At 32.5% G+C, this 17,525-nt stretch overlaps 1 protein-coding gene across 1 annotated transcript in view; it reads left to right on the top strand.

Moving 5' to 3' along the window:
• The window catches only part of LOC128982768 (uncharacterized), a 50,176-nt gene that overhangs the window by 5,519 nt on the left and 27,132 nt on the right, over positions 1–17,525 (top strand). Inside the window, exons 2-6 of the mRNA XM_054401729.1 lie at positions 4,431–4,612; positions 5,638–5,845; positions 7,097–7,286; positions 8,343–8,577; positions 13,838–14,027. Coding sequence (XP_054257704.1) covers positions 4,440–4,612; positions 5,638–5,845; positions 7,097–7,286; positions 8,343–8,577; positions 13,838–14,027 — 996 coding nt within the window. The 5' untranslated portion in view covers positions 4,431–4,439. The remainder of the gene's footprint in view (positions 1–4,430; positions 4,613–5,637; positions 5,846–7,096; positions 7,287–8,342; positions 8,578–13,837; positions 14,028–17,525) is intronic.

Below are 17,525 nucleotides of genomic sequence, written 5' to 3'. Positions count from 1 at the left end.
ATTTTGTTTACATTTGTGCAGATTGTTTACATTTGAGCAGAGAAGGCAATAAATAATAATAACATTCCTACAGCTGTTAGTTGAAACCATTTAAATGAAGCTACAGACAATTCTTCATGAAACAGTTGCTTCATATTGATCAATAAACTATTTCTTGCCATGGAGCCTAAATGAATTACATTGAGAAAAATGCATTTTGTTTTGGTTACTATAAAAAATGTATTTCAACGTTTGACCTGATTTGTGTATACAGTAATTCTGTTTTTAGTATTGAATATTCTGACTTACAAAAACATATATGTTTCAGTGAATAGCTGTATGATATTGACAAATAAAGGTGTATTGTGAAAACCAAAGCATTCGTGAAACAGGCCTAAATATAAATCAAATGCAATTATTCCTTACACGACCTAAGAAGTGTGACAGTGCATAATCGTCAATTGTCTTAAAAGTGTTAAATATTTTAATTAGCCTACTAAACATACATTTGCAGATGTGGAATGTTTATTGATATTATCTACCCAGTTACTATATCATCATATCAATACTATTATGCCTGCTTCGGAAAGTCCTAGAGGAAGATGATTTGCAATTTCGACTAGGCTATATCTTGAGCAAACAAAACCCCCTACATGACTTACACCACTTTTAGCTGAACCAATCTTTCATATAATATTTTCCAAAGGTACTATACGAAATGTACTATGGTGTTAACGACCAATTTTCCACTTTTGAGAGATTTTTTAGTGCTGGTAGCTGAGGAATAACTTTCATATTGTTCCAAAAGGCTTGAGGCGTTACTGTATTTCTTTTTATAATGTAGGACACCTATTGCAGGAAACTATTATGTCTGACATTTCAATGTATCTAGAAAAGACAATTAGTTGTTCATTAGGCCTAATGTAATGGACAACTCTTTCTTTCTTAAGGAATATCTAAAGATGTTTATTTTCATACCCATCGATTAGTAACCTGAACAGGTGACTCAAGCAGTTTTAAAATAATGATTGTTCTGTGGAACTTTTGATTGTTTCAAACAGTTTTGCTAATCAAAAATCCTCAAGTAATTAATATATAAAAAATTATACAGTCACTAAAAATCATGAAATAATTTATTTTTGTAAAAAAATACAACCGACTTCAAACGCTCTAAAAAGAATGAAATAATTTCAATAAAGTAAACTTTTGTATTAGGCAAGCTCACATATTTCAAGTCGGCGCGGCTCAAACTGCAAATATGATTGAAATTAAATATTGTGTGTGTATTTTGAAAATCAATAAATTGTAGCTGGATAACATAAATATATCAAAAACATACTGAACTGTTTTGTTTATATATTAAAGGAAATATTTTCTTGTATTTGATGTTTACTTCAGAATAAATGCATTATGAAAATAACACACACAAATGTTCTATATGAATAGGAAAATAATTTAGTTTGATATTATGATAGGGAAAAGAAGCTAGTTTAGTATTAAAACGTTACTTTTCCAAGTTAAAAACATTTAAATGCGTTATAATCTTTTTAAAGATACTCGTTAATACCACTATCATGCCGATCTCTGATTACGGTAATAAAATAACACTTAACGCATAACTATGAAAAAGACATGCAGATTACCACCTTTAGTTATAGATAGTCACCTGCAATATGGACACCCTCTTTCAATTTTGTATCAAAAATCATCATAGAGCCGCGCCGACTTAAAATGCGTGAGCTTGCCTAATACAAAAGTTTACTTTATTGAAATTATTTCATTCTTTTTAGAGCGTTTGAAGTCGGTTGTATTTTTTTACAAAAATAAATTATTCACCCTGAAAACATAAAATTTTGCAATTTCTTTCTAAACCATTTTGTAGAGCTCCAAAAAACAAATAATTTAGTATATTGAAGCATTGTTGCATGCCTAACGGTTACGGAAAAATCACAAAACAGTGTAAATTTAAAATTACCATGTTATTCTTATGACAAAAACTTTGTTTGCAGTCTTTTTGTTGTCAGCGCAAATTCTTATGTTACCATTTCTTACTAGAACAAAAAGGAGTTCCCCATTTTGAATTACCAACTGTTGATATTATTCCATAGCTTTCAAGTCAATTTAGTTCTTCTTCAACTGATTTCTTCAATGTGTAAGGAATTTGTCGAGGTTTTATAAAAATAGGTCTAGCTCCTTCTTTTAACAGTTTTAATTTTTCCGATTACAGGTGTGATAATTTCTTGAAATTCTGTCAAAAATGTGACCAATTTTTCTGAACAATCACTCTAAACTACATTGATATCTGCTCAATCCATATAGGACATAAACCTCGTGGATCGACAAATGATTGTCCTCAATATCAATCAAGATCGATTCTAATTTCTTGTTTTTCCTAGTTTCGACCTCAGTTCTACTGCTAGATAAGCAAACCTTTGAATTGCCCAATAAATTATTTCAGTAGGTCCAAGAACAAAATACCCCCGCCGCGGAAAAACTGCACACAAATTTCCATTTGCCTGATCTGATTTTCAATTAAATCTATTGAAATAACATTGGTTTAACGAGCACCTAGGTTTGTTGTTACAGTGAGGGTGATAAAGGGTGTTTTTGGTAAAAAATTAGTAGCTTAGTACAAAATAAATAAATTTCCCAAGATTTATCAAAATATATCAATAAATGCCCCTGTTGCAGCAAACCTGCTGAATAAGCTAATTTCCATTTGCCTGATTTGACTCTCACTTAAATCTATTTAAATAGGATTAGGTTACCTAGATTAACGAGTACCTAGAGTTGCTGCTGGGGGGGGGGGGGGGGTTAATAAAGTTTGTTTTTTACTAAAATATTAATAGCTTAGAATAAATTAAATAAATCGGCCAGGTTTAATCAACATATATCCAGAAATTAGCAAACTACAACAGTTTACTTATTCTCCATAAGAATAACAGGGATTTTAAACTTACTTTTTTTTATTTTATAAGTAACCAATAACCATCAAAAAAATTCTAAATACTAAATTATTTGTTTTTTAAGCTCTTTAAATGAATTTGAATAAGTGCTGTTTTTGGCCTCTAGAGACATCAAAACAAAGTAGTAAATCGGTCCCGGGTCCAAGTTTTACTATGAGATTTAATTACTAAAAACTAAAAAAAAAAAAATAGTGAAATCAAGCAAAGTTGTTATACTATCTGGTATTCCTATTGAAAACAGCCTTCAGCATTAACAAACATTTTTGGAGCTGTTCCTATCAAACAAATGATTGGATCTTTGAAAGCCAGTGGATTGTGGATTCGGAGAAAATTCCACTTATCTTGGTCCTCAATCTTCAAACTAAACCGTCAAAAGCAGTCTTGTTTTCTGCCTATTTCAAGATGTTGTACTGGTTCTTTTGTAGCTTTAATTGAATATATTTTAAAATAAGCTTAAACATAAAGAACTGAATATATTTAAGGTGTGAAATTATTTAATATATTTTGAAACGCATATTAAATTCTCATGGTTTCCTACTTCTAAGAAGCATTATCAATAATTTAAACTACATAATAAAAACTTCATATTGCATAGAACTAAGGCTATTTTCATTTTACACAATTTTTTATGTTTCTACAAACTTCTCTAATTACAAAATAAACCTCTTATCTCATCTCTGATCAAGTTATGTCACACAATCTGGTACCAGTGATTAAGCTTGAGTGTTTTGTTAATCACTCTACCTTTATACAAGCTCATAAATGCTTTGTTAGCCGCTTCCAATTTTGATAAATAAATTAATGGTTTAACTTTCTCGACCATCATTCAAACATTATGACAATTATATAACAATTCAAAATGTTTTGATACCTTCGGTGCCTGCATTTTACATGTGGCCGAATTCTATAACCCATAGCTGTAAAAAATAGTTGTTCAATTGGTACATGTATTTTCGTAAGATTTAAATTTTTATTTTTACACCTTTTAGAAAAATGCACAACTAAGTTTTGATTTCAGAGATAAGCCGTGACTATTGATACCGGTAATACAATAGTCAATGGTATAAGCTAAAATTATGTTTTATCGATGGTCTGACAATAATTATTTTATATTGGACATACCTTATTACACTTAAAAACCTTAGAGAAGCAAGAAATATAATACATTAGCTAATTTTAAGGGATTAGGATGAGTTATGTTCATAAAATAACCCCTTACAAATTTATAATCTATTATATAGATTAGTGATATAGAAAATATACAGTACATTTTCCCCTTCTAGGCATACCATCGAAAAAAATTCCCATACTACACATTTAAAAATCAAGTTCATACTCTTCCAGGATTAAAGAGTTTTATATCTTATCCTGGCAAGGCCAAATTAGAATTTATGTAATTATGTGCTTGGTCATTTAATAGTAAAATAAACTTTTAAATGGACTTTTATTTTTTGACTTTAGCAAACTAAACAAATTTGTTTCCAGAATATTTTAATGGCGAGGTTAGACGGCAGTACAGAATTCACTTCAGCCTTAAAACCTATTGAGTGTCCATTTACATGGAAACTTTCAGAACTTCTTGTAAAGGAATCATCTAATATTGTTGAAAGACTGCTTGAAAAAGAAGACATTTCTGAAGAATATAATGCCCAGTTCAAATGTTCCATGTAAGAGATTTTTTGAGATTCATAATTTATTCTACAGTAGTTCTAAAACTATAAAAAAAAACATGGGGAAATTTCTTAATATTACATAACTTAACACTGTAATTTTTCCAGTAAAATGGGGGTTGTACCATTTTGTTTAAAAAAAAAATAGGGCTATATTATACTAAATTTGATTCCGTTTGATATTATTTATGCTGTTTTTGTTAAGGTCAGGTTTTTATGTTATTTTCTGGGTTTTTATGGGAAAATCAACATAAAAAAATCAAAATTTCCAAAAGATGAAAAAACCCAGGAGATACCATAAATTAGTACCCTCCCAGATTTAATCAACATTGGACCACACGGATGTAGTCTCTAGCTACACCATACAAACACACACACACAGACTTCATTTTGAAAACCACTTTTTTGGGTTCAGGGGGACCCAAAATGGATAATTCATCCCAAAATTCAACATTACAACTTTTTTATGAAAACAATACCTTCTCCATATACTATGTATAAAGCGAGGAAGTAAAATGTATCATGGACCATAAAATAAAGCTATGAAAACAACATCAAAATGTTTACCTTTTACCTTGTATTTTTTTAATTGTAATTTGGAATAAATGTTGATACACACAGAATGTCATAAGATATGGAAACATTTTACATTTCCACTTTGCCATTTAAAGTAATATGAGTACTGTTCATTAAAAAATTAAGAGATTTTTGTAAGGAAGTATTATGTTACCGTATGTATTTGGCTTCTTCAGTGGAGTTTTTATTCTGAAACATAATATTTTCTTACTTCTTGCTCTCGTCTCCCGTTATCAGTTGGCTCAAGCTCAGACTTAAATAGTTCTTAATGGAATAGAAGCTTTCATGAATACAAACTGAATCTAATGAAAATGATTTGATAAAATTGAAATAATTTTAAATAGCACAATAACATTTATAAATACAAAATAATAGGAAACAAAAAGGTTGTAAGATTATTGCATCTAAGCAGTATTACAGTTTGGTAACTGTTAGTTGTACACCAGCTTTGTAGTCCAGTTGCTGCTGAGTTATGAGTTTTACAACCTGGGAAACAAATCTGAGGCTGTGCGTCGGCTGGAATGGTGTGAGAGAGAGCTGGCAGCTTTGGACAGCAGTGGGTGCAGGGAACCATTCTATCTCAACATGAGGAGGCCGATGTGGCATGTCACTCTAGCAATGCGAGAAGTCATGAGTGAAAACATCCACTACCAGGTACAGAGTCTTGTACAATAAATATCTTACTGGTTATCAATTTGTAGAATTTGACATTTTTTAATCTTTTGAATGATAGATATTTTTTGTCCGGAGGACTATTATTCTTATAGTGTTGTATAGTTATTTAGAATAGTGTTTAATCGCTTAATACACATACCACGAGTTATTTTGGTTTTGCCACTTAGGCAATAAGTAATAACTCAATTTTTTTTCATTACAGTTCTGTCAAAAACATATATCATTGCTAACCCTTCCCGGGCGAGTAACCAAAATATCCTCTTAATGTTTGGCATAAAGGATGGGAGACGGATGTATTAATCCATAATGGTTTTAGATGTTTTGGACATGAAGCTGAAGTTCCAACCAGTTTCACAGACAGACTGGTTAATGGCTGTTGTACAGCTGTGTTTGAATTCATTCAAATCAACATTTAGAATACATTCTAGATAGTTAGTAAACGCATAGATTAATCAAACTTCATTAGTAGATTTTTGTCATCCTTATGGATCAGCTGAAGTCAGTTTTATTGCTAGTTCCGCCCGGTGCCGCTAGAAACGTGATTTTTTTTACAATTTGTTCTTATTGTTTCTGTTATTTAAAACCTTTGAAACCAAATAAAACAATCTAATCATAAACAATAACTTGCCCTCTAGTTACATAACAAAACAGTAAAGCACAAATCATGAAATTAACCCTAAAATAATGGATACAAAATTCTGCTGAACTAGCGCCAGTGTCACAACAATAACTAGACACAAAAAATGAGCAACAATTTTTACAATGGGACGAGAAGTCTACTTTGTGTTGGTTGGTCTATGGGAAAGCTTATAAAACATTATATCAGATAGCTACTACCTTTTATCACCATTTTTAATAGTTTTTCAAACACACTATATCTCAAAAATGAGAATAACAAGCATTACTAAATCTTAAGAAAAAAAATAAAAAAAAAACACAAAAAACTGAAGTTTAAAGAAATCCACAGCTGTTTCAAATTAATTATAATATTATCACAACTTCTAACAAACTGATTCACCAGTTCACGCTACTGTGGAGCTTCAATATTATGTTCTGCGGAAGCGCTATTAAATTGAACTCTGCATACACCTTGCTTCCCGTGCTAACCACGTATAAATTTTGTGAAATATTTCATTTGGAAGACTACAGTACCCTTTTAAGTACCTTAATCTATAATTTAAAAGAAGGTAGATATGTTTGTTTTAAAATTACATTTTATGTTTTTTTCAGCACATTGATGAGCGTTACAACCTAACACTGCTTACAGCACCTGAAAAGGCATGCTTGTATGGGCTCAAGTCAATGTGTTTCTTGGAGTATGGGTTCAATGGCAACATGGCAGCCATGAAATGGGCCAAACTTGCCTTAGTAACAGACCCAGCAGAAGCAGAATGGCACTTCCTCACTGGCAAATGCATGGGTAACAGGTTAAAAGATTTTGTTCTTATTGAAACAAATGTGTACAAAAAACAAAACAAATGAAAATGATACCCCCTCCGCAGCAAAGCTGCAGACTAAGCGAATTTCCGTTTGCCTTATTGGATTTACTTTAAAATATCACCTTTAAAATATCACATCTATTCCCTATTTAAATAACATTTGAATAGCATCCCTATCAAAATATGTTCACAAACAAGCAAATTACAACAGTTTACTTAAATTCTCCATAAGAATAAAATAGACATTTTTAATTAAAAATTTTTGGAATTTTCTCCGTTACTATAGGCGCATAATAACACTTCAATATATTAAATTAATATTTTTCAAGCTCTACAAAATATTTGGGAAATAAATTGCAAAATGTTATACTTTTAGGGTAAAAAATGGGAAAAACCAAATTTTACCACATAAAACTCACCAAAAACCCCTGTTCCCATAGTCAAATTGTGAACTCGTTAGAATAAACGTGGGTTTACACGTTTATAACAAATTTCATCAAAATAGGATTATTTTTTTCGAGTTATCGTGCTAACGGACATATATATATATATATATATATATATATATGCATTTGAACGGATGGTGTTTTTGGCCTCTAGGGACCTCAAAACGAAAAAGTTAATCAGTCCCTGGTCAAAGTCTTATCATGAGTACTATGGTAATAGCTTATTCCTCATATGGGAAATTCGCCAATAGTAAGATAACATGAGTGTAAATATGATGTATCTGTAAATTAATGCTTTATTGAGCTTACGTCGCGGCTAAGCCAGCTAGTTCAAATCTAAGACTAACGTTGTGCACTTTACTTCACCCATTACTAACTGTTATTACAAGTTCTTACCTTAAGTGAAGTGACCTTCAGTGTCTTAGAGGTATGAACTTGTAATAACAGCCGCTCACTGTTCCAATCAAGAGTGTTGCACGACGTCCAAAATATAATTTTTGAGCTGTCTCACGAATTATATTTTGAACGTTGTATTTAAACTACATAGGATTAAAACTTTGTCAGACTCATTGATAGTGAATTGTTAATCAGGCCGAGTGCGCCGCTGCACAAAGAAGTTCAGTGGAGTACCGAGAGAGGAGGTGGAGTTGATAGAACGAGCTGTAGCCATCAGCGCCAACCCCAAGTACATCATGTATGTGGCTCAGGTTTACCAACAGAGCGCAAGTGCCGCCTTCATACACCACCGCGATGACCAGGGCTTCTACAAGAGTAACCTCTACAGGGCCATCAACAACATGAACAAGAAGGCAGTGGAGTTGTACCAGTAAGTGGACTATAGGTTTGTGGATGGTAATCTCTTTAATGACAAACATTTGTCTACATAATATACAGGGTGTTTCAGAATTTGTGTCGGATATTTTAGGGTATTGTTCCTGGGTAAGAAAGAAATCCAAATATCATATTTAAATTGACCGGAAGTCCTTAGTTACTCACACAGCCACCATTTAGATTTTTCGATTATTAATTGTTTTCTAAAAAATTGTAAGAGATACGAAATTGAAACTTTGCAAAAAACATTTATGACAACTAGACAAAGCTACAAACAAATTATGAACATTTTTAAAATTCATAAAACAAAATGGCGTCCATTCAAAATTTTGTTTCTTAAATAACCAAAAAACCGTCGAGTTAACAAAAAATTTACAGGAATAACTTCTTTAAGAAAATTTAATTACAAATCAATTGATACCTTAATCTTTAAGAATAGATGAATATTAACTGAGATATGGCAGCTTCAGTAATCCGTGACCGCTGGTGGTTAGATGTAGTGCATGCCTCGGCATGAGGCCTAAGTCTGCCACAACAATACAACAGTCTCCGTCCGCTTTGCAAGTTATTTTTAAATGATTTTAGATTATTTCAAACAATAATAAAATATTACATAACCCCAAAATTGTCTTTTTTTATCAATTTTATCAATCATTAGGATGGCTTAAAATTGCACACCTTTTTACTGTCTTTAAAATTCACACTTAACACCCAAACTTTTTAAATCAGCTGTGGTGAAAGTCAACGTACTTGTTTACAAAATAATAATCAGCTGATTGTATTGTTGTCTAAAGATGTTATTGTTTATTCAATGTAGTCAGTTCCTCTAACTTTTTACATTGACTTTTAAAGTATAGCCTACTCTCACTGTAAAAGGCGTACAGCCCCACTCCTCATTAAATCAATGAGTACCCAAGTATAAGGAACACCCAATGCTTATTTTGAAGATTATTCACCATTTTCAACCCATCTGCAAAGTGCCTTCTTAGGTTTGTTTGACTGTACTCTGGCCAGGGTAATTCCTCCTTTTTGTTTGGTCCTTTATGCAAGTCTATCTCCCCTCTTGTAATTTCTCTAGAATAACATTAACTGCTTGCAATATTATTAATAAACATGTTTCTTCACCATCCTGTATTAAAAATTGTGTGAGCTATGAATTCAAATTGTAGTTCAAACAAGTGGCCTAGCCAGGTTGGATGCGCTTTGGAGCAGAAATGGCTTAATGTTATTCCTTAATCTCGAACATCACCCTACTTTATACATGGATACCCTTGGGGAATGAGAAATGGCAAATATCACAAAATTTCATAGAAATAGGTGTCAAAGGACAGCTTGTCAGAAACCAATCAAAGGCCAGAAAAAATTCCCTGCATTTTCAGGCGACTAAAATGTGTGATTTTAAGTGATACCTTTGAGTATCCAATAGTCAATGGCAATACTCTGTCCAAGAACTGCTTGGATTCTTGGATTACCAATAGATATTGTCTATTAGATAGTGAACATAATCTATGGCACAATAATGTTTTTTTTCATTTTTAACAACTAGATAGTATTTCATTATTCAATTTAATCTTTTAGTTCAAAAGGTATAAAAAAGATAGTTTCAGTTGGATAATTTGAACACCATCAATGAAAGATGATTGGTACTTTAGGACTATAGGTAATTAATAAAAAGCAATAATGACTGTACTGTACGTATTATTTAATTACTTTTGGTAACAAAATAGAAACCTAATTGAATAAAAGCAAACTGTAATTTTATATTCATCCCATATAAAATTTGTGTTACAAAACTAAAAACTATTATTTTCTTTGCCAAGTTCTGTCCACCAGAGCCTTTCTTTTCTGGAGCGGCAGCTTCACACACTCATCTGTCACTGTCACTACACCACTGGTTATAACATTACATAGACATTACAGTTTAAAGAATGGGAAAAGTTTAAAGAATGCTTTAATGCAAATTTTCTCCTTCCTCGTCAACTGAAAGATAAATCCCAAATTGACGAGGCAATTGATTTGATTGTCACATCCATTTGACCCTCAGTAGAACAAGCAAAGGTTTGTCATTTTAAGCCTAAAACATTGTTTTCCTTAATTCCTTGATACATACTGTCCCTTATTGATCTGAAAATTAGACACAGAGGATTATGGCAACGCTACAGAACTCCTTAATTTCACAGAATACCGATTCAGATACGAATCTTATCTATATAAATAAAATTTGAGTTTTGTCTGTACATTGCTCAGAATCATAATTTTTTAGGTTGTTTTTACGTTTTATAGATTAAAGAAGCCGAAACAATTCTCATCTCAATTTCTGTCTGTCTGTCTGTAACACTCAAGATGACATTTTACGCTATCTTCTCCATGAAAACGAGAGTACCTTTCAAGATCCAAGTCATTTTAATGTATTCACTGGATTGGCAAGAGTGTCTTTAGCCATTAAAATATGGCCTCACTACTTTGTAAATAAAATTACGGACGTTCAAAAATGCAGTTTTGTGCGATTTTTGTTAAATATTCGTTCAATTTTTATCACATAATCATCTATGAAATAACGAACAGCTGTTCGGATCAAGATTATTTTTTCAAAATCATTTCGTGACATCTTCGGACTAAGCAAATATAAATTGTTATGATAAAGTTTGGTGTGACACTAAAGTATGTACTTTGCTTTGGTTAAAGCGTAGCGAATTCCCTACTTAAATTCTGTACTTTTGTGTGTATGTCTGTTGGTAGCGCATATTTCTCAGTGTTCCGTACGGACAGGACAAGAACACTTTTGATAGTGAAAATTTCAACTGGAATGTTTGAGGTTGAGATAGTATTTTAATCACTTTTAACCATTGAAAGTAGCTTCAATTATAGGCCTACTTTAGGGCTATGCCTTATAGATCTATAGAGCTTTTTTTTTTACTTTAAACTGTCATATACTGTATTTGTTTACATAATAGTTTGGCCATAGTTACATATCTGAAAATATGCAAACCAACTGCTGTTCTTGACATAAGAAGTTTTCAACTGACTATTATAAGTTCCCCGTGCGTAGAACGGGCACACAGCTAGTAACAAATATGCATCAAATTTGTCCTCTGATGACAACAACTTAATATGGCTTGTAACTAAACGAATATTGAAAGAACGCTCCCCAGGAGTATGTTTTATCTATGCCAACATCCAGTTTAACAAACTACGGTCAGGTATACGAAAGCAAAACGAAAAAAGCGCTTTAGCCGATTATTATCATTGTTCATTTCGTCCAAATGATGAATTTCAAGACCTTGAATTTTCTTATCATGTTACCACAGTAAATAAATTCCTCGCCACTGTTCACATAGTAGAATGGCCAATTAAATATACTTCTCCTTTCTCCATCTGAAATCTCTCACTTTATAAAGATGCTAAAAATCAAGAAAGACTCCTGGACACAACGGAATACCTAACATTATTCTATGTAATCTACCCTGAAAATGACTTACTTTCCTTGCTTATTATTTTCAATGCCTGCCTCACAAAATCGCACTTCTCACAGTTGTGGAAACATTCACTCATTGTCATCCATAAGCCTGGAAAACCTTCATCACAAGTAAATAGTTATTATCCAATTAGCCTCCTACCCACATAGTCTAAATTGTTTAGAAAAATCATTAAACAACACCTAGACTTCCACGTAAATAGTGCTTCTCTGATACCTCCTCATCAGTTTGGTTTTCGCTCTCACCATTCTACAACACATAAACTTTAAGAGTTTCTGAAGACATCATTAAAAGATTTTAAAGAAAATGTTATACTGCTGCAGTGTTTCTTGACGTAAGCCAGGCCTTTGACCGTGTGTGTGGCACGATGGCTTTATACTTAAACTAAGAATGTTCGGAGGCTTCTCCTACATTGAAAGCTTCCTCAAAGATAGAACGTTTTCAGTTAATATTGATGGCTCTCTATCAACTACCGGACCAGTATAAGGATGGTACTCCCGTCCACAGGGTGCAATTTTTTCACCTCTGTTGTATAATATTTACACTTCTGATTTGCCCTTATCAAACTATGTCCAAACAGCCGTGTTTGCTGATGACACCCTCCTCTACTCTACACTCCATGACATCGAAATTGTTGCCCAAAACATTCCAAATTCATGGCTTAAACGATTTAATGAAATGATTTAAAAAATGGAGAATAGCTATATATGTACCGGTTCAAACTATACATACTATTATGTATATCACGCTGAAGATGATGCCACAAACAACTTTCAGTTATAGGCCTATGTCTATTTTTCATAAGTAAATTGACTTTTTAAGGTCTTCAGCAGTGCCATGACCTTGAAATGAAATATTCATTCAATGAAGAGTTAAGTGAAGATTTTCACCCTCCGAAAACCATCAGATCCTCGAAATATTGAAATTCTTGGTGAATAGATCACATGGCACGATGGAACCCTCCTGACCAATCAATAAAATATACTTAGATTACACTTGGTAAATTTGGCTTATGGTAGATTATAAAATTTGTTTACTTTAATCAAATGTCTGTCTATTAAAAAATGGAACTCTTCTATACATAACTCTTCTACATCCACTACTGCTTCATCATGCTCAATTCGTAAATTGCAAACCTTTCGTGTCCCTGGTATGTTTGAAACTGTCAAATACATTTAGAACTGGGAATCAAACCTATTGAGGCTTTAATCAAGAAAACTACCTTAAAATTCTTTAAAAAACTTTCATTAACCAGCAGCATTGTATTTTATAACACAGGTCAACCTTCTGAAATCCAGAGACTCCGGCTAAAACCCAGATTGCCTCAAGATGTCTTACTATAACCCTGCTTCCATTTGTGTTCCATTATGAAGAATTCCGTGTTCCATTGGTGTATACTTCTAACAGTGCCTTACAGTCAGACCCATAGACCCATAAAAACAGTGACAATAGTGCCTGGGGGCTAGCCATATTTGGCCCCTACCTATGTGAATGTTAATAGCTTTTTTTTCTCATGTTTTACCTGACTATTATAGAAATGTAATACTGATCGGTTGATAAATTGTAAAAAAAGACATTACAAAAATATACATACAAACTAAATACAATATTATTAACAGTATAAAACATTTAATTTCTTTCACAAACACATTAAACTATTCAGTAAATTAAACAAATAATGATTTTAAAAAAATATTTAAAAATTGATGATTTTTCAAGCATGACAAATTTCGGTTATCAAAATTGATACTCAGTAATATAGTTGTTATTTTCTGATAGACAGGCTATAGTGTTCCGGCCTAACTGTAGCTACACGTATATTCGCTGCCTCAATGGACTGCTCAAGCTGCCAAGGAAGTACCTCAACATGACACAAGTGCGAGAGATGGTGGACAAAGTCACTGAAATATCTCCAAATAACACCATGTTCCTGCACACTGCCGGCCTCTACTACCTCAAAATGGAAGCTGTAAGAGTTCTAGCGTGGCCAAGTTATTTCAAAACTGACACCATCTTAATGTACTTTACTTCCTCCTCTATATTCTAGTTGTGGCCATATGACCTTGTCGTAGTAGCTGATAGCAACATGAGTGAAAATGGAAACTCTGGCCAAATATGAATTACATTAACTGCCAGTTACCCACGGGCTTCACTCCGTTTGACTTCATCAGTAGTATTAATAAAACTATTGATTGGTTATAGTCTAGGCGCTAGGCCATGTCCCGTGTGCACTTATATGTCCCCTAAGTTTTATTGCGGGGCTTTGTTTAACACCTATGGGAGCTAATAAAAACAACTGGTCACGTGGTCCAAACCATGGTCGTTTGGTCGCCATTTTGGAAAATGGCCACCAAATTGCTAGATTATTTGCTAATACGTATCTCCATACCCAGTGGTCCAATTTGAATTTTGTAAAGCTAATTTTACTCCTTAACTGAAGGCGAACAAACTTTGACATTACACTTGTATTGCTAAACCCATTATTTTATTGACATTTCTTAACATTTTTAATCTATAGCCTATATATTAAAAAATATTGGGTTTTCTTTTCGGAGTCTGCTTAGCTCTTCTACCCAACCGATTTTCATAATTTTGTTCTAAAATTGAAGGTATGCACGCACAGATTTCACATCAAGCATCGGCATATATTTATCTACAGTCCCACTCGGCTTATACGTAAACAAAATTTGCTCCCCATGTATTTCTTATGGGAGTTAAATTTGGCTTTTCTTTTCTGAGTTCGTTTGGCTCTTACCCGACCCCGACCGACTTTCATGACTGAGGTCTCAAATTGAAGGTATGCACGCATAGGTTTCACATCAAGCTTTGGCATATATTTATCCCCTGTATTACTCAAGCAAAAAACATAAATATGATTATTTTGAATATTCTTACTTCAATTTAAGGTGGATTTCACCAATTATAATTATTCAGAGTGTTCCATAAGTAAACAGCCAAACTCCGGGAAATGGTTCTGTGGGTCAAAATAAAGAGAAAATCAAGAATAATATTTTTTCCAAAATAGCTTCGTTAACCAGATATTCGCCATTTTGTTTTTTCTCATTAACATTTTATCTTTATAGTTTTTCAACCGATCATTATGAAACTTGGTATGTATGTTAAGGTAATAGAGACCCATGTTAAAAAATAAATTCATCTTGATTCATCACAAAATTTCAAAATGGCGGCCAATAAATTACTAAAAGATGGCTGATTTCATGAAAAGATGACAAGGACACTTTTATTTGACATTTTTAATTCCCTATCAAACGATACCAAGTTCAAAGAGATTGAATCAGAAATAGATGACATATTAAGATTTGTTGTTGTAAAATGGGGTAAAAAAAGGCTAAGCTTAGGTTTGCCCCATTTCACGACTAAAAATCGTAATATTTCAACTATTCCTAATTCAATATTTTTGAACCTGGTATAGTTTGATGGGGAATTAAAAACGGCACATAAAAGTGTTCTTGTAATTTTTTCAGAAAATTAGCAATTTTTTAGTAATTTAAGTTTAAAAAACTAAAATAGCCGCTATTTTGAAATTGCCTGATGAATCAAGATGAATTTCTTTTGTAGCATGGGTCTCTATTACCTTAACATACACACCAAGTTTCATAATGATTGGTCAAAAAATTTTAAAGATAAAAATGTGAATGTGAAAAAAAACAAAATGGCAAATACCGGTATCTCTGGTTAGAAGCGATTTTGGGAAAAAATTGTATTCTTCATTTTCTCTTTATTTTGACCCATAGAACCATTTCCCGGCTGTTAACTTACGGGTCACCCAGTATATGCTATATATTATAGTTTAAGAACCTTCAGTGAAATTCCAGTTTTTATTTAAGCTATTACATAGTTATTCAAATCGGATGAGTTTCAAGCAAACACAAGGTGAACAACCAACATACAAATATTGTTATAAGGTTTTTCTATGATTAACAATTAACAGCTCCAGTATTGTTTATGTTTTTATATATTTTAGACTCAACAGTAAATTTATAGACTTTAATTTGAACAATTTATCATTTGAATCAGTTAAGTTCAAGATACTGCATTAATCAATCAAAAATCATAAATTTGATTATTTCTCTGACATGATATTTATTTCAATGCTGCATGGGTCCTCTAGTATATGTATTAAAAAAATATTGGGTTTTCATTTCCGAATCGGTTACCGGTAAGCTGTTCTACGCGACCAATTTATTTAATTATTCAATTAATTTATTCAAAGTATATTTTGAGTTATGCACAAAAGCAACTTTCTCCCTGTACATTTCTTATGGGAGTTAAATTTGCTTTTTCTTTTCTGAGTTCATTTGGCTCTTCTACTCGACCGATTATCATAATTTTGGTCTTAAATTAAAGATATGCATGCACAGATTTGCCATCAAGCACCACCAGTCATTTTCAACTGTATTTCGGCACTTGGACAAAAAAAATTGGTTTTTGTTTTCAAATTCTCCCTTATACTAAAGGATGTATTACACCAGTTCTAATTAAAATATTTGATATGTTTTGGTCTAAGAACCTTAAGTGAAATACCGGCCTTTATTTGAGTTATTGATTATTAAGATCGGACGAACCTAAAGCACGCTGCTTAATCACAAACAAACAAAATTGATCCAAAAAATAATGAAGTTATTTATCATTGATTGTTATTTAAATGATTTTGTTTGAAACCTCAACAGTAACCATCGATTTCAACTTGTTTTCCCTAATAATTCCATCATTGTGGACTTACTGCCTGATTAATACATTATTCGTTCGAAAAGTTTAAAACTATTGATTTAAAATATATACTAAAGGACTTAAAGGTATGACTATAATATTGTGGTATAATTACCTCGTCAAGTAATCCAAATGGTATGCCTTAAAGGTATGCTTAAAAACTTATATTATAAAAAGAGACATGGTCTTCCAAAAACTTAAAAAAACTTATAAAAAAATATATTTTTTGGTCAAGGATTACAGTATACAAATGAATGATGATGCTTGATAGAAAATCTGTGTGTACATACCTTTTATTTAACATAAAAATTAAGAAAATCGGTCGGGTAGAAGAGCTTAACCGACTCAGAAAAGAAAAACCAATGTTATTTAATATATCGGTATAGATTTAAAATGTAAATATATATCTCAATAAACAATGGGTACAACAATGATAATACAAGTGTAATGACAAAGTTTGTTTGCCTTTTCTTAAGGAGTAAAATGAGCTTTACAAAATTCAAATCGGACCACTGGGTATGGAGATACGTATAACACAAATAATCTAGCAATTGCACAATGACGTAGCCAGGGGGGGTCCTGGGGGTCTGGACCCCCCCTTCCGGTCTTAAATATAATATACAGGGTGTCCCGTAACTCTCTGGACATATGTATATAGCGTTGTTCCTTAGGTCAAGACAAACACATTTCACCATAGGAACATGGGTCTGTGGGGTCTAGTTTACCGACTGTCGGT

Source organism: Macrosteles quadrilineatus, unplaced genomic scaffold (genome assembly GCF_028750875.1).
Source record: "Macrosteles quadrilineatus isolate MER2022 unplaced genomic scaffold, UCM_ALF_1.0 Scaffold_1__1_contigs__length_201487025, whole genome shotgun sequence".
NCBI classification, from domain to species: Eukaryota; Metazoa; Arthropoda; class Insecta; order Hemiptera; family Cicadellidae; genus Macrosteles; species Macrosteles quadrilineatus.
The sequence above is the reverse complement of the archived record's forward strand: the minus strand, read 5'-3'. Positions and strand labels throughout refer to the sequence as shown.